The sequence below is a fragment of the Felis catus genome, chromosome A2 (genome assembly GCF_018350175.1).
Source record: "Felis catus isolate Fca126 chromosome A2, F.catus_Fca126_mat1.0, whole genome shotgun sequence".
Taxonomy (NCBI): Eukaryota; Metazoa; Chordata; class Mammalia; order Carnivora; family Felidae; genus Felis; species Felis catus.
In genome coordinates this window covers 79,722,508-79,747,157 of record NC_058369.1, presented here as the reverse complement: position 1 = coordinate 79,747,157, position 24,650 = coordinate 79,722,508, and the positions used below count along the sequence as shown (strand labels likewise).

Below are 24,650 nucleotides of genomic sequence, written 5' to 3'. Positions count from 1 at the left end.
TATCCAGTCATTCCAATAGTAAGTTTAATTAAGAAGGAACATCTTTTACTTAAGTGAAATATTTTCATTTATTTTGTAAAGAGATGAGGAAGTAAAATTTTAAAAATGCTTTGTGCATCTTTAAAGATATCTTTCCCTTAACTAAAAGATACCTCTTTAAGATGGTAACAGTTTCAGTTAGTAATTCAATAGTATTTATAGGTTAAAGAGATATGGAAGAACTATCAAATATATACCAGATCAGTAGAGGGCTTGGGTGGAGGAGGACAGAAAAGAAAGACAAATTTTTAAAAATGGATTTCTTTAATAAATCTGAGGAAAGCCTTAATATGTAGTATTTCATATTTGTATAAAAATTTATTATCTCATGGTCATTATAATGTGGAATATTTAAGTACAGAAAATACCAGTTAATACAAATAAACCTACTCCTACCAAGTAGTTGAACAACTTACTACAGTTTGTTTCATTGTAGAAAAGAATGATATTTTTTGTAATAAAAATTAATTATATGGCAGGTGGACAGATGGTAAATTTTAGTGTTACTGTACATGTATACATGTCTAACAGGATATATAAGGATCTTTATGAATTCTGTATGTGATTTTCAAATTTTAGTTAGGTTATACATATAGAAATAATCTGTTTTCTCACCAAGGTATTCAGTGTTGTAGAAACTGGTGAATAGCATTTACAACAAATTGAAATGTCATGTGTTAAAACGAATTATAGACCTGAATTAAGCTAATGAAACATGTTTTTGTTATCTGCATTACTTGATTTTCATCCTAAGATTGCAAATAAGAATTGTTGTGGGTGTCGACATTTTAATACATTTTTAAAATGTGTGGTCATTGTGCCTATCTGTAAATTGCATTCCAGCGAGAAAAGGGTTCCTTTTTTGTTCTGTAACAGATTGAGAGAGGCTGTAACTTTTTGTACTTGGCACTTAGCGTTCTTATCTTACAGGTTTTTAATAGGAGGTATGGATGAAGAGCAAGCATTTAAGTTTATTAAGTTCTTGCTGTCATTATGATCCTTGAATTTAGGCTATGGACCATTTTGGGTCATTTCACATCCTATTAGACATTTTGTTCTCATGTCATATTTATCATGTGGACAATTGATTATAGATCTTGGAATTATACTAAATTAAGATGTCAAAGTGTGTTTCTTAATAAAACATGTTAAAATTGTATTCTATCAGAACTGAGTATAAAGTAGATACTGGCAGTCTGTAAAATAAAAACATTTTCATATGCTATCTTTTTTTAATCATTAGTTGACAGTAACTCCAAAGTTTTGGGTGTTTGCAGTTTTGTCAGTGGCCTTAATTTGGCTACAGTGGTGTCAGTGAAGCTTGAATTTATGCTGTTCAACGTAACTTGGCCTCTTTAGTTTTCTAACTCTTTATCTGGTATGCAGTATAAAAATGTAGTATGCTGATCATTTATGGTCTGTTTTTTCCTAGGACCAACTTAGAAAGCCGAACATTATTGCTACTTTATGTTATGTTCTTTTATATAGATTACTGTGTGTGTGTGTGTGTGTGTGTGTGTAAATACTTACAAGTCCAGATATTAATGCTTAGTTTGCTATGATTTTAGGGTTCAGCTCCAGAGATTGATCCTTCATCTGATGGTTCAAATTTTGGATGGGAGACAAAAATCAAAGCGTGGATGGATCGATACGAAGAGGCAAATAGTAACCAATATAGTGAGGGTGTTCAGAGGGAGGCACAAAGAATAGCTCTGAGATTAGGCAATGGAAATGACAAAAAAGAGATAAATAAATCAGATTTGAATACCAACAATTTGCTCTTCAAACCTCCTGTAGAGGTAAAATATATCATTTGCCTAAAAATTATGAAACAAAGACCTTTTTCTAATGTATGTCTTAACTGGTTAGACTGAAAGCAGTTAGGTTTAACTAATCTGAACATTTCTCTTATTTTAGAGCCATATACAAAAAAATAAGAAAATTCTGAAATCCGCAAAAGATTTGCCTCCTGATGCACTTATCATTGAGTACAGAGGGAAGTTTATGCTAAGAGAACAGTTTGAAGCAAATGGATATTTCTTTAAGAGGTATATTCATTTATTTTACTAGTTACCTGTCGTTAAGTATTGATTTTTTGGCTGTTTACCAAGATGCTGTGTGTTCATAAGCCTTTTGTTTTTCTAAGTTATCATTTTAATACTTTTAAAACTATGGTACAGTTGAACAGTGACTAATGATAACTTTTGAACTATAATAAAATATGACAAAAAGTAGATGTATTTCTGTCTCTTACCCATCTCTCTTACGGACATTCTTGCAACAGTTTATTTCAAAGATAAACAGCAGTATATAGGTGGACATTAATTTAAAACTATGATTACATAAGATTATAAGGAGTGAAGCCCTTTTGCATCCAGGACCTTACCTAGTTCCTTATAACATAATTGCTAGAACCTGAAAACACCATTGGTGATCACAGGCAAAACCCCTTCCTCTTTATAACAGATGTTGGATTTGGTCTTACATTATTGCTACTTTCACCTCCTCCTTTCTTGGTACTAGAATGGCACTGGAGCCCTCTTCTATATATTTTTTGGGGGCATTTGATATGACCCCTTGCTTCCCGGAGGTCAGGAAATATGTTTGTATCTTTAGGGAGATAAGTCTATATGGTTATTAAAAGTATTTGTTGTTTATAACTTGAATTTTTAAGATTTGAAAGATATACAAATCTTTTACATAGCAAATTTGATCTGAAACAGTGCTAGAAATCAAAACTTAAATATACTAGGCGATTAGGATTTTAAAGGTATCCAATTATGAATTCTCCTGTAAAGGCAGTAGTCACTCCCTTTTTATCTCATAAATTTGAATTTCTACCTTCAATTAATTATCTTTAATTTAGGTAAGGTTACTGGAGCAGGTAAAAATCTCATTAGCATGAACTAGCCCTTAACGAATGGGTTCTGGTATTAGACTGCCTGTGTTCAAGTCTTGGCTTCACTATTTACTTTGAATCTTTTAGAAGTTTCTTAACATGTTAATGGTTTATAATGCATTTCTTTCTTTGTAGACCATATCCTTTTGTTTTATTTTATTCTAAATTTCACGGGCTAGAAATGTGTGTTGATGCAAGGACTTTTGGGAATGAGGCTCGGTTCATTAGGCGTTCTTGTACACCCAATGCAGAGGTAAGCTTCTAAAAATCTTTTCAGGAGGCAAGGGTTTCAGGGGATGCATGGAATTGAGTATTAAACACAAGTCTGGTAGCCCTAAACTTTTTAACCATTGATGCGTTTTATATTTCTCAGCGCGTTTTCATTGCAAAAAATTAGGTGGTAATGGGCTGTGAGGTCTTAAAAATTGCTTTGCACACTGACGAAATTGTGATGTTCTTTGTAAGAAGAAATATTAGATTTTTGTTTATTTCTGAAGCTCTACTTATGGGTCAAATATAAAATCTGATTGGATCGAGGTAGATGACAAAACTGAAAGCTAAAGTAGATTTTATATGTGCTACTACAAAATTTTTTTATAAAACCGTGTTTTAATTTGGAGCATAAATTTTGGAGCATATTTCCGGGTTTTTTTTACATGCCAAAATAAACATTTTTAATTTATAGCTATGTTATAGTTGAGCTTAGGTTTTGAAGCCAGACTTAATAGATTCATGTCTTCTTTTTGACTTACTAGCTTTGTAACCTGGTCTGTGTTCTATAAAAAGTGGTTATGAGGAATCAATGGAGTAAATACATATGAAGTACCTAGAACAGTGTCTGTCATAGAAAAGTGTGGTGTTAACTGTTCCATTACTGATTATTGTATTTCATCAAATCGAGGGTGTCATCATTTACAAAACTCCCAATTTCAGAGATACTCAGGGGTAAAAAAAAAAATAGGCATTGTAGAATTGATGAAGTGTCATGTTTTTTCTTCTTTTTTTAGTATTTGCTTTTTAATGCTACATGGTGGGCCGTGGAGTTTGCATCACTATGCTTCCGTCCAGTTGAAAACCACCGATTTATAGTTACAAGTCTTGAACTGCATATTTTCCATGTTGTACTTAGGAATTACTTTGAAAATTTTTCAAAATTGCAGGATGGGATACTTCTAAAAGTAGAAAAAATTTATAAAAATATAAAATTATTTTTTTAACTAACAGGTGAGGCATGAAATTGAAGATGGAACCATACATCTTTACATTTATTCTATACAGACTATTCCAAAAGGAACTGAAATTACTATTGCCTTTGATTTTGACTATGGGAATTGGTAAGTTCAAGTCTGTGTATATGTTAATCTGTTTTGCAGTAGTTCCTTAATGTCCTCCTAAAAATTTATGTATTTGCATTACTTTCATAGCTTTTCATTTGTATTTATCATGAGGCAATTAAAAAATCATAGCCCTAATTCAGCCATACAACACTGACCTTGTTTATGTGAGAATTTTCTCTTTCTGGTATTTTAGGGGGTACAGTGTTAGTGATATAATTAATTTGGCTGATCAGTGTGAATGGGTAATTGAACGTTTTGCCCCTCAAAACAAAGAAATTCAGGGTACATGGGTGGCTCTAACAGTTAAGCATCCAACTCTTGATTTGGGCTCAGGTCATGATCTCACAGTTCTGTTCTTGAGAGTGAGCCCCGCGTTGGGCTCTGTGCTGACAGTGCTGAGCCTGCTTGGGACTTCCTCTTTCTCTCTCAAAACAAATAAACTTAAAAAAAAACAAAAAATAAAAGCAACAGAAATTGTGCCAAGTTTTCTTGCAGTAAAAGTGTTTGTTGGAGTACTGTAAGGAAGTTCTGAGAACTGCTGTTCTGAAACACTAGGGAAGAAAGTTAAAGTTAATTCTGATATAAAAGCTTCCATTTAAATTTTATGTATTTATACATAATATAATACAAAATTATACAAATATAATACAAATATACAAAATTATAATCTGTATTATTTTGCATTCATCTTCTCTCATTCATTACTTTGAGATTTAGTTCTGTTGTTAGGTGTGGCTCTAGTTCATTTATTTTCACTGTTGATGGCATTTATCCATTCCACTATTGGTGGACCTTTAGATTTACCAAAAGTGCTCCTGTGGCTTTTTGAACACGTCTTTGTGGGTACATATTCTCTCTGTGGTACGGAATTAGGGGTGTACTCGCTGGGTTGTAGAGTGTGCACAGCCTCAGTTTTCACCTGACATGGGTTGATTTTTAATTTGAGTATAATTGACATATAATGTTATATTAGAAAACACTAATTCTAAAAGATATGGGCACCCCTATGTTTATTGCAGTATTATTTACAATAACCAAGATATGGATAATGACCAGTTTCTATTCTTGCAGCTTTACTTCCTTGCTCCATCTCGTTATGACTTTAAAAATTGATGCTAATCCATGTGAAATGGTATCTTTTATATTTTTAATTACCATTTTCTTTGGTTATTTTTTGACCCAAGGATCTTTTTATATATTAATCTGTCATTTGGGTTTCCGCTCTGATGAATTGGTTAATCATCTTCCATTTTGCTCCTGGGCAGTCTTTTTCATACTGATTTTTGGGGGAATGGGGGATGGTTCCTTTTGTATCTTGTAGTGTATTCGGTTATAAGCATTTCAGTTCATTTCCTCCTATTCTGTATTTTATCTTTAAATTTTTCTATGGTAACCTATTTAAATGCCTAAGTTTTAAATATCCATTATGTTTTCTGTCAGTGAAATTCCTCTTCCTGCCCTGTGCATCTCTACTTAATTGTTGGCAGTCAGATTTATTACAACTTCAGCATTTCCTTGTTAGCCCTTTCTCCCCCCAGAAGGTGGAAAATTTAGCATAATGGCTCTTTGCCCATTGCTTTGAAAGACTGTATCCCATAAGTGGTTAAGAATATAAGCTTTTTATAATCTGGTTTCAAATCCTAGCTTGGTTGCTTATTATTAGCTATATAACCTTCTTATCCCTTTGTGCTTTGTTAGAGCACAAGTAATATGAGAATAATACTACTCACCAAACAGGAATGTTTTGAAAATTCAGTGAGTTTAAGATACGTAAAGTGTTCAGGGATGCCTGGGTGGCTCAATTGGTTGAGCATCTGACTCTTGATTTCAGCTCAGGTCTTGATCTCAGGGTCATGAGATTGAGCCCCAGGTCTGGCTCTGCACTGGATGTGAAGCCTGCTTAAGATTCTCTCTCTCCCTGTCTCTCACTCTTTCCCTCCCCCCCACCTCTGCCCTTTCCCCACTCGAGCTCCTGTGTGTGCACACATTCTCAAAAAAAAAAAAAAGATATGTAAAGTGTTTAAAACAATTCCTGGCACAAAATAAGTGCTTGGTAAACATGAGCTATTAGCCATCATTATTTGGAGTTCTATTATCCTGAAATCAAAACATCTAGAAAGTTTCAACCTAGTTTCTAGCAATACCTGATTTGGGGAGATGGGGGAGTAGATCATATATTTTTGAGTTCTATCCCTGATTCACAGATTTAGCAAGTTTGACTTATACTAGTCTTGAAAGTGAGCAAGTAGGAGTATTAGAAACTTTTTTATTGTGAACAAACACTAAACTAATTAAAACATGTAAAGTGGGAGGCTTCTACTGTTTAACTCTGATTTTGGCATGCTGCCTGTATCCTAGAGAGAAATTGAACGTTGGTGGTAGAGATATGGAGGGCAGAGTTAAGAAATATTGAAGAGATGAAAAGTGTGAGCTTTGGACTCCCCTAAACCTGTACCTGAATGCTGTCCCAACCATTTAGCTAGCATGTGACGTTGGACAAAATGCTGCCCCTCTCTGCCCATTAATCTTGTCTGTATGGTGGGAGTAATATATATCACTGCAGTGAAGATGAGAGTGCAATTATTTTTCAAGCTTCCATTTGAAAGAGAGAACATGTAAGGAGGGGCAAAAAGAAGCATAACTTTACCTTTTTTCAAAGACACTTGGTTATTGAAGTCATTCCTTAAAGTAAAATACAAACTAGTTAGGGTTTGGGACCACTGAAGTAAATACTGTTTTTGCCTTAATGTAAGCCACAGTATCATTTTACTTAAAAAGGCTCAGTTTTAATTTGAGTTGCTTCTCTAAACCATAACTGGTTATCCTTTTGATTGAAGGCCCAATCTCTGGTCAGAAATCAACTTCAAATGATTATGTTTTTTAAGTGAGGAAATAAAATCTCTTTTGTGATAGTTACCATAGGAATGCAAATTAGTGAAAAGGATTGCTCATAAATAGTAGTAGCATAGAATTTACAGAGTTGCAGCTTAAAGTGGATAAGAAGATTTTAAAGTTTGCATCCTGAATAAATATTTAACTGGTTATCTTTTCAGTAAGTACAAGGTGGACTGTGCATGCCTCAAAGAAAATCCAGAGTGCCCTGTTCTAAAACGTAGTTCTGAATCCACGGAAAACATCAATAGCGGTTATGAGACCAGAAGGAAAAAAGGAAAAAAAGAAAAGGATATTTCAAAAGAAAAAGATACACAAAATCAGAATATTACTCTGGATTGTGAAGGAACAACCAACAAAATGAAGAGCCCAGAAACTAAACAAAGAAAGCTTTCTCCCCTGAGACTATCAGTATCAAATAATCAGGTACTGAACTATGCTCTTCTGATTGTCAGCCGAAGTCAACAAAAGAAAATAACTTGTCATATTTTAACCTCTTTTTTGCTTTATGTAAAATGGTTTAAATTTTTTAAGTTAAACCTGTTAATGAAGTACTTAGAAACATAAAACACAGGTTCTACTAGAATTTGTGCATTGTTAGTAAATAACTCAGCCAGCATATCCTTGCAGAATTGAATGCAAGATATTTCTATAATTGGGTAATTAAAAACTTCTTCCAGATGGTATTGTCCTTATGTTAATAAAATTCTTATTTAAAGTCTTAATTTCCTTTTTTAAATATTTGAGGCATAATTCTATAAGGATGAGAGATAAGATTGTTCAGAGAAAATTCTCTTAACATGTACGGTAATTTGGAGGAATGAGTTTGCCCTCTATGTCTGCTTTGCCAGGGAATAGTTTGTTATCTGCCCTCTACACAAATGAAAGTTAGGAGGGACCATTTAAATGTGAAAATTAAGTACAGTTTTACTCATCTCCAGTACCCCATCTTCCTTAATTTAACAATAGTTTAATCAATTTAATAATTTCCCTTAAGTTTCAAATTGAACAAACATTTATTGGGCACTTGGTGTTTGTAGGCACTGGGTCTCATGAAGTAATTTTGTATGTTCATGTTCTGGGAAGACTATAAACAGAAGGCTGTGCTACCATATTTGACCTTGTGGGCTCTATTGATAACACTGACTCTAACTTTAAAAAGCAAAATTATTTGCATAATTTTGAAAGTGTTGAATTAAAACCAGTTTTAAAATTCTGAAATGTATTTAAGTAGGCTTATAATTTTCCTACGTTGAATTTGTTAGTTGTGGTTGAAAGGCATTTATAATAGTGCAGTGTCCCTAGTTTGTAGATGGAATAGTAGTATCTATAAAGCAGTCATTTCCATCTTTCAGGAACCAGATTTTATTGATGATATAGAAGAAAAAACTCCCATTAGCAATGAAGTAGAAATGGAATCAGAGGAGCAGATTGCAGAAAGGAAAAGGAAGATGGTAAGTTGGGAAGCCAGTAGCTGCTTCATGCTGTCACTTGCACTTATGACAGCTGCTCTTCCCATAGTCATTGTCGCCGCCTTTAGGAGGCCTGTTGTTTGTTTCAAGTTAGCAAACAGGATGTGCCGCTGAGCATTTCTGTTTGGCTTTGTTGTTACCATTCAAGTAACTTGCACTAATCTTTTATATATTTACTGTGTGTTCATTAGACATTTTAGAATGTGACATTTAAGAAATTTTGAACATTTTTGAAGCTGAGAACTATCAATAAATTTTAATGCCAGAATCACTGTTCAAAATGTCTTTCATTAGCTAAATGTACCTTTCACTTCATAATTTAATGTAAAGCAAAAATGGAATTTTAAAGCTTATAATAGCACCAAATAAATGGCTTATGCAAAAAAAAAACCAAAAAACCCACTGTTTGGTAGCTACTATTTCTGTATCTCATACTGGTATCACAAGATTTTCATTAAAATACGTTTAGAATTTATATTCCTTGTTCCGCTTTTTATACATATATTTGCAAATAAATAATACAAGATATTTTCATAGAAGTCCATGGTAATTTGGCAGTGGATGTAATATTTAGGCGAGTTAAGAAAGTTTTGTGATATAGTTTGCCCAAAGATTTGAAGATGATTTTACACACCAACTAATGATCTTACTATGGGTTTTCCCCACTCCCTTTTATTTTGTTTCATGTCTGTGATTTTCATGCTGAATTCCATGGAATTGCAGGTGTCATGTACTTAGGGAAGGGTAGGATCTTTGGAATTTGGTCATTGTAGGCCTACTTAATTTGTCTTTTTTATTGCCTGGATAGTCATTCCTCCAACATGGTTTTATTGTTGATGTTCAGAATTGTGAAAGCAAAGCCCAACTTTTGCAGTCTGCAGGTTTCACAAACACTGCTGTGAGGGGACAGGGTAATGTTAGAGATCAGAGAGAAGAAAAACAACTAGGAGAAAATACTGGACGTGGTTGGTTATAAAGAAAGGAGGAGGGTTTTTTTCCCTATACCTAAAGGAATTATCTTGAACCCTTTTCAAGATGTGGTTACATCTGAATTATCTATACCTACCCAAATCACCTGTGGCCCTTTCTTGAGGAGATTTTCAGTATTGGCCTGTTCATTCCACAGTTGCCACAGCAGCATATTTGCGCTAATCTGCAAAACCAATTTGGAGTATCACTGGTTTTGGATGATGCATGTGTATGATAAGGAGGAACCTCCTTCATAAGTTAAGGGCTACAACAATCACTTTGAAAAATCATGAAAATTTTTAAAAAACAGGTTATATGCCCTTAAAATAATTTTACTCAGGTTGCATTTTGTTTAAAAGTTTTTATGACTGTGGGGTTACTTTTAAAATTTATCTGAGAAAATCCATGAACTTTAGAACATCCTCATTTTCAGATCCCAGAAAATAGAAATACCCTTTTGCTGATCGAACTTTGGACAAACAAAAAGGCTTACTTGGGAATCCATTTTTGGTCAGGATTTTACCTGTTAGTATGCTATATTAATATAGGCAAATGCTTTAAATTTTATATTCATTTTAATATCTGCCTCTAAGGTAGCTGCTGTGCAGCTGGGTATTTTTCATACAAATAAAATGTGGAAAACTTGCAAAGTATCAGTGTTTAGAATTTGGTATTTTGAAGGGATATGAAATAAATATTTAAAAATCTTTGGCTCCTTGACCCTCAAAATCATTGCAATGTTATTTCTAATTGGTACATTTGCTTTGATATTTTAATTACAGAATTTTTGGGTATGGTCAAATAAGCAGAATGTAAAAGCACTGTTGGGATTCTTAAGCCAGTTGGCATGGTCTCTCCCCACCCCTTGCCACATACTGGTATTTTTGAGGACCAAAATATTTGGCTTTGAAAAGTTTAAATATTAATCAGCCTTTAGTGTCTGCCTTTTGTATTGGGTAGGTTAACAGTAGTAGTTAGAAACATTAAGGTCAGCTCCTGAGAAACTGACTGAAATTTCCTCCTGTGAGAGGAAAGACTTTAAATCATTATTGGGTACTAGTTCTCTTGTAGATTTACAAGATTGGGATACAAAAGGAGTTAGTCCTACTCTCCTCCCAGATAAATACCATGTAATGTCCAAATTCAAATATACTTTAGCCTATCCTTTCGTAGTGTAGCTTGAGCCATATGAAATTGTTGATTTGACAGTGTTTACCTACACAAATGGAAGTTTCATACATGACCTAATATTTAGCATTTTGCTCAGTCTCTAAAAATTGCACTGGTAGAAGTATGTATTTTGGTTGCTTGTCTTTTTTTTTTTTTTTGGTGAGAATGGAAGACCAATGTCTCTGCCTTCCAGGGCATTTATAGAAACTGTTATGGTGCAGCAAGAAATGTGGTAAAGGAGCTATAAATATGATAGGTAACTTACAGCTGTGGTTGGAGGTAGGGTCAAAGACCATTTCATGAAGTAGGTACTATTTAGGATGGACCTTAGGGGTGGGGTTTAAACAAGTACAGATTACCTTGTAACTAAATTGTATGGAGTACAATGTATGGAGTTACATGGAGTACAGAAATAGCCCTCCAGGGGAAAGAGCCTGGAGGTAATTATAAAAGTGATAAATCATATTTGGCTGGGATTATATAGGTGGTTTTTTGGGGTGGGGGAACAGGGAGATAAGGTTGGTTGATAGCAGATCACATGAAGTGTTGAATGATAAAGATTTCATGGAAGAATGTTTATTCAAATTACTATGTGGCCAGATAGAAAGCTATTCTTTTATTAAAAAATTTCTTTTTCCCTCTATTATTTTTCCCCCTTAAAAAGTTGTTACCTACTTACGAAAGCACACCTGTGTCTAAATGGTATAGAACTGAATAAATAGATGGTTTCCTTTTAGCTAGTAAGAGATACCTCTTTGGCGGTGGTTGGAACTGACTTTGGAGAATCTTAAAATCAACCTCGTTAAGCTATGGCAGTTGAAATGCAAGTAGGCTGTTTATACTCACCTGATTCCAAAACCAGGGCACTACTGAGTGGATTCCCCCAGGTGCACGGGAGGTGAAGTAAGGGGAGGTGAGGTGGCCATATAACCTTGTCAGAGGTAAAGAAAGTATGCAGAAAGGGGTTAGATTTTGGGAAGCTCATCGTATTTTGTTGAACTAACGTGATCAATTAAAGTATAAAGCTTTTGAAAATTTTAAATAAAAATCAGGCTTGCCCCACCCAGTGTATAATGACATGAAAAGACCCTCCTGAAGTATCTGCTGATACTAAGAATTGAAGATCACTAGAATATAAACTACGTAAGGGTGAGAATTTATAATTATACTAAATATTTGTGGCAGCCATTTAAGTAGAGATATAGGTAGGCCCATGAATGTGAATTAAGTGAAGCTTCCTTATAGCCCAGGTAGTGCCCTGGAGGCCTTGCCAGGATGCAGGATTCGCCATAATTTTCTTATCCCTCATCCTTCACATCAGAAATTATTCCACAGAACACTAATATGTTTTGTGGGGTAGGGGGCGGGGGAAGCTCTGGGGACAGTTGAGTTTAGTAAACAGTGCTTTAGATCCCCAACTTTGAGTTCTTCAGTATATACGTAGTGGTGTGTTTAAAAATTTGAAAAATTCTGTTTATGAAGGCATTTTGTAAATTTTGACACCCTTCCAACTTGTTTGTGATGATACCTTTGACATCCCACAGATTTTTATCTGATGGAACAAGCATCCTGTGGGAAAACACTACTATTAATTCCTCTAGGGAAGTAACTTGACTTAGAAGATAGCTTTAGAAAATGCTGAAGAAATTTTAATAGTAAGATATCAGGATAAATGCCTTGCCAGGAAAGCCATCTGATGACGTGAAATATATCCCCCATCTCACTTTTCTCTCCTTATAACATGATTAAGTTGATGTCGGTTACCAATTCTGATTTTCTTAGGTCCCATGTTCTCATCACAGAGTTTAGGAATTGTGTTTCTAAAGACGAGTAATTAATGACATTATGGTATTGAACAGCAAATGGGAACCCATTTATTTTTATTAGGATTCTATTCAAACAAAATGAGGATATTCAGCTTTAGCTGCTTTGTAATAAATTCAAGATTTCCCAAATCTCATTTAAATACTTCACTCATGCTTTCATATAACAGTGACATATGCTTTATATAATGTATATACAGTTCTTATTCATTTAACAAAAATGAGTGTTTGCTATACACTGAGCACCATTGAAAGTACTGGGTGAAAAAGAAGGCAAGGTTCTGGAGAAGCTTTCATGGAACACAAGTGCATGGAATAAGAAACAAATATCAAAGAGGAAACAGTACTGTGCAGAGAAACTGAATCATTGTGTGGTAGAGAAGAAATGGGGATACTCCACAAGCCATACTGACTATTTGCAATTATTTTATTGGTAATCAATAATCTTAACCATTTTTTAAAAGATTAATAAATTAATCTCTAACTCTTGTTCGAGAGGATAAGCAAAGTCATTTGAGTAAGGAATCCCTTTTACTTTGTTTCAAGGCTATGGGTGGGGTAATTTAGCAGACTGGCCCTCCAGGTTCCCTTTCCTTTAAAAGGCAAGTTTTTTAAGAAGAACCACTTCTTATCTGTTAGCAAGGGAAAAAAGGAAACCTTGAGTCTCTAGATGTCTTCATTTTGTTTCCTTCTCAATTCTTTAGCTCTACTACTAAGCACATTTCCCTTTAAAGCTAGTGTGGGGCACAGTTCATCAGCTTATTTTCACTCAGTTAAAAAGTACCAGTTATTGCTAATTGGGATGAATTATAACAATTTACTCAGTGGGGCTTATTTTTTCAGTTGCAATATTGTATCAAACTTTAAGCCGTGTTCTTTAGTATGTACCCCTACAACTATATTGGACTTTACCTTTTCCCCATTTGTTGAATAGGAGTCTTAGACAAGTTCTCCATAGTCTCTTCCAAGCGTATCAAGTTAGAGGATTTCAAGTCAGGTTTGTGTTCCAGTGTTTACATACGGAAGCACAAAATTGGAATAAAAATTTTCAAAATACCCACTCCTCAAGTGATAAAATGCCTTTAAGGGATAGTAAGCAGACTTTATTCTGCTTACAGGAATTACAGCACTCTATATTTGCTGCTGTAAAACCATAAACTAAGATACAGGTCATAAAAGCAATTTGTTGATCTCCTCAGAGAGCCTTCATAGTTTCAGCTTAGCTCCCAATACTCCAGCGTTAACAATGTGTCACTTTCATTCCTGAAAGGCAAACCTGTTTAACTGTAATTCTGGATCAGCGTCAATAATTGCCCAGCTCACAGATAATACAGTGATCCTGAGGTCTGCTCATGGGCTTGGAATGAGTCCTGGTTATAGAACATGTCTTATGTGACAAGTATAATCTCAACTACATCAAGCACAGATGTTAGGGTCTGCTGAGGTTAATTAGGACTCCTGATTTCACTGATCCCCTACACAGGCTGTCACTACCCTAAGCCATATATAAAACTGGTTATTTTTCAGGTAGGTCTGTAAAATTGGTGCTAAGTTTTCAGTCATTAACTAGATACTATATGTATGGTTATGTGTCAAAGAATGTATTGGATGCGTTGGTGAAAATGCTGAATGACCTGGGAACCTTCAGGAATTTAAAATAAAATTAGATCAGTGTGCTAATGATTTTTTTCATGTAGAAAATCAAAGGCATGCTTACATTTCCAACATTTGTGTGTTTTTAAGATGAAGTTGGGTTAAAGGTATTAGGATATCTCTTTAGTGCTTTGGCTGACAGTTGTAGTAAATGTGAGAGGAGTTATGCTTTATTTTGCTTATGTAGTGTCACTGGTGGTTAAATGGAGAGAGTAAATTAGAAACCAGGAACCTTGGATAAGAATTACGGCTTTGCCTTTGAGTGAGTCACTTAAAACACATGGGCTTTGGTTTCTTCAGCACAGGACTAGACTTTTTTTCCCCTAAGATTTTGACTAGCTCAAAAAGATGGAGTCACCTCTAAAGGATTTTCCTTTAGAAAAATTTTTAAATGAATGAGTTTGGTCCTTGTATCAATCTCTGACTCTCATTCTGACCATCTAAAACCAGTGAATACTGGACTATGTCAAACTTATTTTGTCATAAATTCATATTTACCTTAAATACTGGTAAGTTTTTTACACATAAAATCATTCTTGCCAAGTTTGTTTCTTCTGGAAAAATGTGCTTTTCTCAGATCTATTTTAAAATTTTTTGAAGAGATAAAATAACCACAGTAATTAGCCCCTTCTCCTCTCTCCACACCCGCTCCCCTGTTCAACAGGTGAAGCAGTTATGAAAATTATCATTTTTTATTTATTTATTTTTGAGAGAAAGAGAACATGAGCGGTGGAGGGGCAGAGAGAGAGGAGGACAGAGGAGATCAGAAGAAGGCTCTGTGCTGACAGCAGCGAGCCTGATGTGGGGCATGAACCCACGAACCACGAGATAATGACCTGAACTGAGGCTGGACTGAGCCACCCAGGTGCCCCCCAAATTATTTTCTAATTACTCCAGATTTCTAAATTTAGGATTTTAGAAAAGCCCTAATATAGAGACAGGGTTTTAATAGAGAGCCATAAGATGCAAGGAGGTTGAGTAAAGTGATTAAAAGACCAGAGATAGAAATTAACTAAGGAAAGAATTCAGCTTTAAAACTTCAGTTCCAGTGAAAAGACTACTTTCACCTCTGCCGTTTTTTAGTGCCAGTTACCCACCCCAGAGCAAGAGAAGGAAGATGCAGACATGTAACAAGCAATCTTACCTCCGTGGACCTCAGTTTTCTTACCTGTAATATAAAGAGACTGAGGATAACTTGTTTTGAAAACTGATTAATTAGAAAGTCACTATTGTCAGAGGAGTTCTGTTGACAGATGATTTTTGTCCCCTTATTGAGTGTAAAAAATGAAAAAAAAAAAAATACAGGCAAGAGTAGTAAGCCAAAGTTTCCAGAGTATAGGTGTCTTAATGCTTCAAACTGTGCTAGTAATTACTGGAACTAAAGCTCCAAGTTGGAGAAGACTATGCATGCATCCCGACCTTGAGTTTCGAACCCTTCTCCCCCATGTCACTGACACAAGAGGAAAGCCAAACGGATCTGAGACTCAGGACTTGGTTCTTTTCATTTGGAGAACTGGACAGGTGATGAAAGTGCTTCTTCCTGTTTCTGGTTGAAAACTGAAGCATTTGCCAGGCCCACAGGCCAAGGCTCTGGGTCTTGCTTTTAATATTTTCTCTCCAAAGAGAACTGAAGATCAGAGGAACTCTTGTTGTTCCAGTCCTTGCCTTGAACTGTCAGCGGAAGGCAGGTCAGAGGAAGAAGGATGCCTTAGAAGAATTGTAATTGAGGGCAAGAAAGCTAAAGTACAAATAATACACCTAGGGGATGCCCACCATTTTCCAAGTGCTGTTGGCAAGCTGCACAGATACATTCTATTTGAACTCAGTGAAGTGTAATTATTACTACATTTTGTAAAAAGCTCAAAAAGGTTAACTAGGTTGTGAAGTTGCCTAGGGTCACAAAGATAGCAAATGACTGGTAGAATCATAATTTGAACGCAGCACTTCAGCCTGTAATATCCTGGTACCACAATGTCAATAATATATTCGCTCCCTAAGTTCCTATGAATGTAATCTTGTCAACATTTGTTAACGTAGGAACTTTTCGAATCTTATTTGAAAAAATGGCTAACTTCTATGAAGAAAGAGATTTTCAGTTTGGTAGAGCAAGGTAGTTTTTGATGCTTTTGTTGTTGTTGTTTTGCTTTATCTGTATCGTGAACAGTGATCCAACAAGTATTCATTCCTTTCATGAAATATATTTGTAATGACAGGGTTTCTGGAGAGGTTTTGGACTCTGAGGCTCTCCAGTGTATATGTTCACCCTCACTCCCCAAGTACCATCAATAGGAGGTTTTGCTAACAACATCCCAGAATTTATTTTTTACATTTGCCATGAACATTTGCAATTCTGAATTGTACTTCAGAGCAATGACATTTATTATGCCACTTGAAATTTAAATTTTGTAGACAAGAGAAGAAAGGAAAATGGAAGCAATTCTGCAAGCTTTTGCCAGACTTGAAAAAAGAGAGAAAAGAAGAGAACAAGCTTTGGAAAGAATCAGCACAGCCAAAACCGAAGTTAAAACAGAGTGTAAAGACGCGCAGGCTGTCAGTGACGCCGAAGCTACTCAGGTTTAGTTTTGTTTTCACCCCTTAAGCACTTTCCAGTGAGACTGTCACACCTGGTTTAGTTGCATCTGTAAGGAATTCTGTCTAATGCTGCTCAGTGGCATTTTTCAAATGCTAGATTTTAGACTTGAGATACAAGATCCTATTTGCTTTGTTTTTCAATAAGAAAAATGTAATTTAGTATATATCAGAATTCAGAAAAACATTTAAGGAAATTAGCTCCTGAAATGAATTAATGCTTTTAGATTTCAGCTTCTCACTTACATAAACACAGTATCAAAAGTTCCACTCTGTTGTATTTTGAATTAGGAACAAGCAAAAGAAGAAACTGCTAGCAAGCCTGCCCCTGCCAAAGTGAATAGGACGAAACAGAGAAAAAGCTTTTCTCGGAGCAGGACTCACATTGGGCAGCAGCGGCGCAGACACAGAACTGTCAGCATGTGCTCAGATATCCAGCCGTCTTCTCCTGATCTAGAAGTTACTTCACAACAAAATGATATTGAAAATACTGTACTTGCAATAGAACCAGAAACTGAAACTGCACTAGCAGAAATAATTACTGAAACTGAAGTTCCAGCACTTAATAAATGTCCTACAAAGTACCCTAAAACAAAGAAGGTATGATTCTTAATGAATGTAGGAATTGTTTTTAAAAACAGTGTCTTATGATGTGAAATAGATTTGTGTTTTTAAGATACATTCTGTAAAACCTCATTAGGAAACAGAGTAACAGGTATAGTTTTTACACCTAGCAAAGTTTTATTGTGGTTTTTTTTTTAATTTTTTTTTTTAACGTTTATTTATTTTTGAGACAGAGACAGAGCATGAACAGGGGAGGGGCAGAGAGAGAGGGAGACACAGAATCTGAAATGGGCTCCAGGCTCTGAGCTGTCAGCACAGACGTGGGGCTCGAACTCACGGACCTTGAGATCATGACCTGAGCCAAAGTCGGATGCTTAACTGACTGAGCCCCCCGGGCGCCCCTATTTTTTTTTTTTAATTTATTTATTATGAGAGAGACAGCGCGAGTGGGGGAGGGGCAGAGAGAGCTGGAGAGAGAGAATCCTAAGCAGGCTCTGCACTGTCAGTGCAGAGCCTGATGCAGGGCTCAGACTCACAAAACCATGAGATCATAACCTGAGCCAAAACCAAGAGTGGGATACATAACTGAGTAAGCCACCTGGGCAGCCCCACCTGACAAATTTTTTTAAACCAAGACTGAGAATCACAGAAGTATAAAAATCAGTTAGTAAAAATGCTTGCGTTACTGTTAATAAAGACAGTTATATATTCAGTATATCAAGACGGCCTTTTTGTATTGTAAATCATAATGTAGTGATTTTAAGAATTTATCAAAATTGCTATTTTTGCATGCCCTATGTACTAAGTTTACACTTCTCAGAAACAACTGGTTTTACATGTTATCCTTTAATTTTTTTATATTCCTTACAAATTTCACAGCATAGGTAAATAATAAAAATTAAATGTGAAGGAATTACTGATTGCCGTAAGGGAAGGGCAGGTTTAGATCAATTTGTTCATCTTTGAAAAACTGTCAGATTGAATGAGGCAATTATGAAACTATTCACCAAGGTAAATCAACCTGAGCTTTACAGCTCAGAAATAACAGAACATCCATATGAAGCCCCCACCCCCAGTGTAGAGTATGGTAGATTGGAGCAGAGATACCAAAGTGGTAATCCTTAGACTCTTTGGGGAGGGGTTAGATCATAAATAGTAATTCTCGCACACTTTTATAACAAAATATTTTGAGACTTAATTTATCTTGTCTTTGTTCTTACCAAGTTCAGCACAGTTTGTAGGTAGTGTGAAGCCAGGAGAAATGTATCAGTAAACAACCAGGATGAGCCCAGGAATGTACTTTCACAGTGAATCAGAGGGTTAGTTAGAGATAAGATCTAAATACAGTTCTAATTGGAAGTCTGTACTCTTCCTTACAGCCCTTCAGATCTTGAACAAGCCAACACTTGCCTTATTAATGAGCAGTTAAATGTATGCTAATTATACTGGAATTAAAAAAACAAAACCAAACAATTAAGTTATTCTTGCCCACTTTGGAAGGACAAAAAATAACTGCACCTTTTCTTTGTAATTTGGATTAGTGAAAAGAAAAACTCATGGTTAAAAGAGAAGATACAAATAGGACATAATTTCTGCCTTTTAATTTTTAAGTGACTAAATTATTGTGGTGTTATCAATTTACTTAAATTCCTGACCTGAGATGTAGACTCATATCATATTTGATTCTCTAAAAAAGCCTCTCTTGCCACAGGTTTTGTTGATGGTATTCCCTTATTTAAAAAAAAAATTTTAGCATTTATAATTTTGGAGAGAGAGTGGGAGTGGGAGAGGGGCAGAGAGAGGGAAACACAGAATCTGAAGCAGGCTCTAGGCTCTGAGCTGTCAGCACAGAGCCCAGTGTGGTGCCCAAACTTGCAAACCACGAAATCATGACCTGAGCCTAAGTCTGATGCTTAACTGATTGAGCCACCCACCAGGTGCCCCTTCCCTTCTTCTTTTAAACAGTATACTGTTTGAGTACCGAATTATCATGATTTCTCCTAATGTAAAGGCCTCATTCAATTTAATAATACATAGTACTTATTCTGTGCCAGATACTGTTTGAAGAACTTTATGTTACTTAGCTCTTTTAATCCTTGCAATACCCTGTTTGTAGAGCTAGTTTCTATTTTGACCCTTCTTTGACAGATAAGGATTGAGATGTGGAAAGATTGCATAACTTGACCTATGGAAAGGTCACAGTGTAAGTGGCAAAGCCAGGATGCATAATCCAGGCATCTGGGTGCAGATTCCATGTGCTTTTCTGGTTTTTGTTCTGGACATAACCAATTGTATAGACACTGAGGAAAAAAAAAAGATACTAGAATGCTTATAATGATTATCTCTGGAAGACAGGATGTGGGTAGATCATTCTTTTAATGTGTGTTTATCTGTATGTGTAAGAATGTATTAACTACTTTTAGTACTTTTTTTTTTAACAAATTACACTTCCAGTAAAAATAAAAAGGATACATTTGATACCCACATAGAAAAGATCAGTGCCCACACAGCAGACAAAACGTGCTTGTGCTGATAAATGTAATCCTTATTTCCATGCCCATTACAGTCAAACTTTATTAAATAACTAAAACTAGCCTACAAGAAAAGGGAGTAATCGTTATACTTTAGGGATCGGGCATATTCATGTTACCAGTAAAGTCTGAACTGCATGCACTGTCAATTAAAAAAATCAACAGAATTTTAAAAAGGATTATGTAAAATTTTAAATATTGATTGTCAATGCCAACACACCCCCCCCCTCCCTTTTTTTTTAATGTATATACACTGGTCTCATCATCTCCTGGGGATTCTGATAGTCAATCAGGGTAGAAAAGCACTGCATAAAATCAGATTTTTCTAACAAACAGGTCATAGAAGCAGTAGCAAATCTAAATTCAGTGTTTTTGTGTGTTTATAAGATGGTACTGAATCTCTTAGACTTGACTCTTTTACAGAAGGTACCATTATGTGATTTCTTCCTGCAAAGTACTATTGTATAAAAAATTTTAGGAGTAAGACGAGGTACCCAAGGAAATGTAGAATGATGGATTGATTTTTTAGACATATGAATGATTTAAATTAATATTTCATTTTGGATAATATGTTTTCAGATTTGGGGTCAGAGTGTTCTATAGGAGCATCTGTATAACTGTAATTACATGTAGAATGATCCGGATTTCTCTTTTCTCTAGCACTTGGTCAGTGAATGGTTAAGTGAGAAGAATGAGAAGACTGGAAAACCTTCTGACAGCCTTTCAGAAAGGCCTCTGCGCATAACTACAGATCCTGAAGTGTTAGCCACACAGCTCAATTCTTTACCCGGCCTCACTTACAGCCCCCACGTATACTCTACTCCTAAGCACTATATCAGATTTACTTCACCATTCCTTTCAGAAAAAAGGAGAAGAAAAGAACCTACTGAAAACATTTCTGGCTCATGCAAGAAGGTAAACTGTTCTTTGGCTGTATAAATCTAGGATGAGCCAAGGCCAGTCTCCTTCCTAGCTATCATTCCTGGCAGTGAAATGCTTTTAGCATCAGCTTTACATTTACAGGCTGTATAAACAGCTACAAACTGACTTCTATTCCTTTATTATGTATTTCAGCGATGGTTGAAACAAGCTTTAGAAGAGGAAAACTCAGCAATTTTACATAGATTTAATTCACCCTGTCAAGAAAGATCCAGAAGTCCTACAGTCAATGGTGAAAGTAAAAGTCCACTGCTATTAAATGATAGCTGTTCTCTTCCAGGTAGAATTTCTTTTCAGTACTGTTTTAGTGTGAAGAATGTGGCAGGATGTAAATGGTTTTTACAGCAAACATATTCTAGTTATTATGTACTTTATAAAAGCAGCATTTTTTTCGAGAGAGAGCGAATAAGCATGTGCAGGCAGGGGGGGAGAGGGGGAGGGGGGGAAATCCCAAGCAGGCTCCATGTTACAACCCTGATACCATGACCTGGGCCAAAATCAAAAGAGTCAGATGCTTAACTGACTGAGCCACCCAGGGGCCACAAGAAGCATACTGTTAACTTTTTTCTGTCCTCTAACCTTTTAGATGAAGATAAACATGAAAACCTTCATTTGTAGTACTATGTATGTTGGGGTTTAGGGGTGAAGTTACGGGCTGCTTCTCAGATTCAATAGAACTCTTAGAATAAATCGATTAAATTAACATCTGTACTTGTAAGACTTCTTAGAAACTCCTAGGCCTGTAAGTCATTTGGCAAGATAATGCATGTTGTAATAGTAAAATTAACGCAGGGTGGGGTGGGGAGAGATTGCTTCATGTTAGTAGTATCTTTAGAAACCCTGAAATTGAGTTTGGGGGTGAAAGTCATCATAATTACTATTGTTGATGTTTTGATCTTTCCCAGAATATATTACAGATTGTAGCACATACCAGCAATATAATGTCTGTGAATTATTATTGCATCAACAGATTTAACTACACCACTAAAAAAACGAAGACTTTATCAGTTGCTAGATTCTGCTTACTCAGAAACCTCCACACCTACTCCCTCACCATATGCTACACCAACCCACACAGATATTACTCCCACGGACCCATCATTTGCCACTCCTCCACGGATAAAATCAGATGATGAAGCTTGTAGAAATGGTTATAAGCCCATATATTCGCCGGTTACCCCAGTAACTCCTGGCACACCAGGAAATACCATGCACTTTGAGGTGAGAAATTTAAATGGGGGGGGGGGGGGGAACCCTGTGGGATTGGTATTTAATAGCAACCCCCAGTGTGCTGAGAGTAGAAAAAAAGTTTTTAACAAACCAAATAAGCAGATATGGAACATTCACTTATGTGAATTTAAACTTTTACATTTTTATTAAAATGAGCATAATGTTCATCTTATTTTGATACTCGGCATCAGACTGAATGGCTGTGTATATCAAATTGAGGCAGGTATCTTATGTGGGGAATGGAAATAAAAGAAAGTTTAAAACCAAAGTCCGTGTAATAGTTTGTTGTCATTTCTATAAATATCATGGATTTAATTTTTATATTTTAACTTTCAATTTTTTCTTTTATATAGAATATTTCTTCCCCCGAAAGTTCTCCAGAAATTAAGAGACGCACTTATAATCAAGAGGTAAGGAGTTATTCAATAAGGTTATTGACATTAGTGACCTTTGCCTATTATTATTTTGTTTAAATTAGGAGATTTTAAAATAAGTAGTCTCAAGGTGTGCTTATTTGTGTAATTTTTTTTGTTTTAATTCTGTAAACAGGGATATGACAGATCTTCGACCATGTTAACACTGGGGCCTTTTAGAAATTCTAATTTAACTGACCTGGGTCTGCAAGAAATAAAGACTATCGGTTATACCAGCCCCAGGAGTAGGACTGAGGTCAATAGGCAGTGCCCTGGAGAAAAGGATTCTGTGTCAGACCTTCAACTGGGACTCGATTCAATCGAGCAGACTGCCTTACTTAAAACCATGGAACCACCTACACATGACAGGACTGATCCTGCCAGCCAACTGGAATCTACTCACTCTGGACGGGGCACAATGTATTCTTCCTGGGTAAAGAGTCCTGACAGAACAGGAGTTAACTTCTCTGTAAACTCTAACTTGAGGGACCTGACACCCTCACATCAGTTGGAGGTTGGAGGAGGCTTCCGAATAAGTGAGTCAAAGTGCCTGATGCAGGATGATACTAGAGGCATATTTATGGAAACACCTGTGTTTTGTACTTCAGAAGATGGGCTTGTTTCTGGTTTCGGACGGACTGTTAATGACAATTTGATCGACGGAAGTTGCACACCCCAGAATCCACCACAAAAGAAAAAGGTTACAAATTTAACGATTTTAGTCCTTTTAATAGTGTCTTTTTCATACTACTTCTGAGGGTTATTATAGTTATGGGAGGCATTCATACTTAGTTATTCAAGTTAAATTTTTGATGTGTACATTTTAAACCTTTTCTAAATGCTCAATTAGAAAATGTTTACAGACAAGTAAAACATTCTAGTGAGCTGTGGGACATTCTTTAAGCATGGTTTCAGAGACTGAAACCTCTAGATGATTTATTTCACTGAAAGAATAACCACTTCCCAGCCAGAGAAGCAGAGTTGAATAATATTTGTGCTATTATCCTTATTTTACATGTTAGCAGGCAGCCCTGCTTCTTTCCTAAACCATAGTATCAATAGTATTTAGACCACGGATATGAATATTTGGAAAGTATTCTGTAGATACTACTTGAAGTTCCCTGATTTACCACCATTTGGTTGGCAGACTGTTAAGAATGCCTTATCTCAGAGGAATGGGATGGACTACAACACGTATTTTCTTTGTTAATAGGCTTATTGCTTTGCAAGTCAAAAGAATTTTAGTGATGTGTGCTTTTAATTTTTATAACAGAGTCCAGTTGGCAACTTTGTGGGAAGCAATGTAGTATAGTGGAAAGAGCACGGGCTTTCAAGTAAGACCTAGGTTCGAATCCCGGCTCCAACACTCACCAGCTGTGTGACCTTGAGTGAGTGAGTTACTCAATTTCCTCATCTGTAAAATGGGGATGATAATATACCTATTTCATAGGGTTGTTGTGAGGATTAAATGAGATAATGTATGTAAATCATCTAAATACAATGCCTGGCAATATAATAGCCATTGGTAATTGTTAATTATTATTTGTTCAAAAATTACTTTACATAATTTTCCTAATGTAAATACAGTAATTCTCTTTAGAAAAAAAGAATAGATTGACTCTGACATATAAAACAAGAAAAAAAGATTTGCTTTTCCTTTTCTTGCTTCAGGTCTCCCTGCTAGAATACCGTAAAAGACAGCGTGAAGCTAGGAAAAGCGGCTCCAAGGCAGACCACTTTCCCCTGGTTAGTGTGTCCCCTCATGCAAGTGGCAACTCGAGCAGCAGCGGTGACAGCTGTGGCGGCAGGACCGAGAGCGGGGAGCAGGCAGAGAGCACCACGGGCCTGCCGTTACCGGCGCCGCCTACGGTTTACAGCGCTGCTTCAGAAGACACCAGCAATAACTGTCCCGTTAAGGAAGCTTCCGCCAGCGAGAAGAATGAACCAGAAGTTCAGTGGTAAGCCTGTTTCAAAAAACCTAATTGGTAACTTTAGAACTCTGGGTAGTATGCATGCATATATAATTAAAGTAGTCGGTGTTCTTTATCCTCCAGTCAGGACCCCTTACATAGCTGGTTTTGAACGCAGCCGTGTTTGTAAAGACCTTAAGTCTGCTGTTCTGAAAAGCAC

At 35.9% G+C, this 24,650-nt stretch overlaps 1 protein-coding gene across 5 annotated transcripts in view; it reads left to right on the top strand.

The window, feature by feature from the left end:
• Positions 1 to 24,650, top strand: part of KMT2E (lysine methyltransferase 2E (inactive)) — a 99,488-nt gene that overhangs the window by 70,520 nt on the left and 4,318 nt on the right. For all 5 annotated transcript variants that reach the window (XM_006929135.5, XM_019825358.3, XM_003982682.6 and 2 more), the window contains 14 exons: positions 1,608 to 1,838; positions 1,957 to 2,087; positions 3,074 to 3,191; positions 4,163 to 4,272; positions 7,329 to 7,593; positions 8,523 to 8,621; positions 16,664 to 16,828; positions 17,135 to 17,443; positions 20,599 to 20,853; positions 21,013 to 21,157; positions 21,848 to 22,098; positions 22,461 to 22,517; positions 22,657 to 23,220; positions 24,192 to 24,478. In XM_006929135.5, the coding sequence (XP_006929197.1) occupies positions 1,608 to 1,838; positions 1,957 to 2,087; positions 3,074 to 3,191; positions 4,163 to 4,272; positions 7,329 to 7,593; positions 8,523 to 8,621; positions 16,664 to 16,828; positions 17,135 to 17,443; positions 20,599 to 20,853; positions 21,013 to 21,157; positions 21,848 to 22,098; positions 22,461 to 22,517; positions 22,657 to 23,220; positions 24,192 to 24,478 (2,987 nt within the window). The remainder of the gene's footprint in view (positions 1 to 1,607; positions 1,839 to 1,956; positions 2,088 to 3,073; positions 3,192 to 4,162; positions 4,273 to 7,328; positions 7,594 to 8,522; positions 8,622 to 16,663; positions 16,829 to 17,134; positions 17,444 to 20,598; positions 20,854 to 21,012; positions 21,158 to 21,847; positions 22,099 to 22,460; positions 22,518 to 22,656; positions 23,221 to 24,191; positions 24,479 to 24,650) is intronic.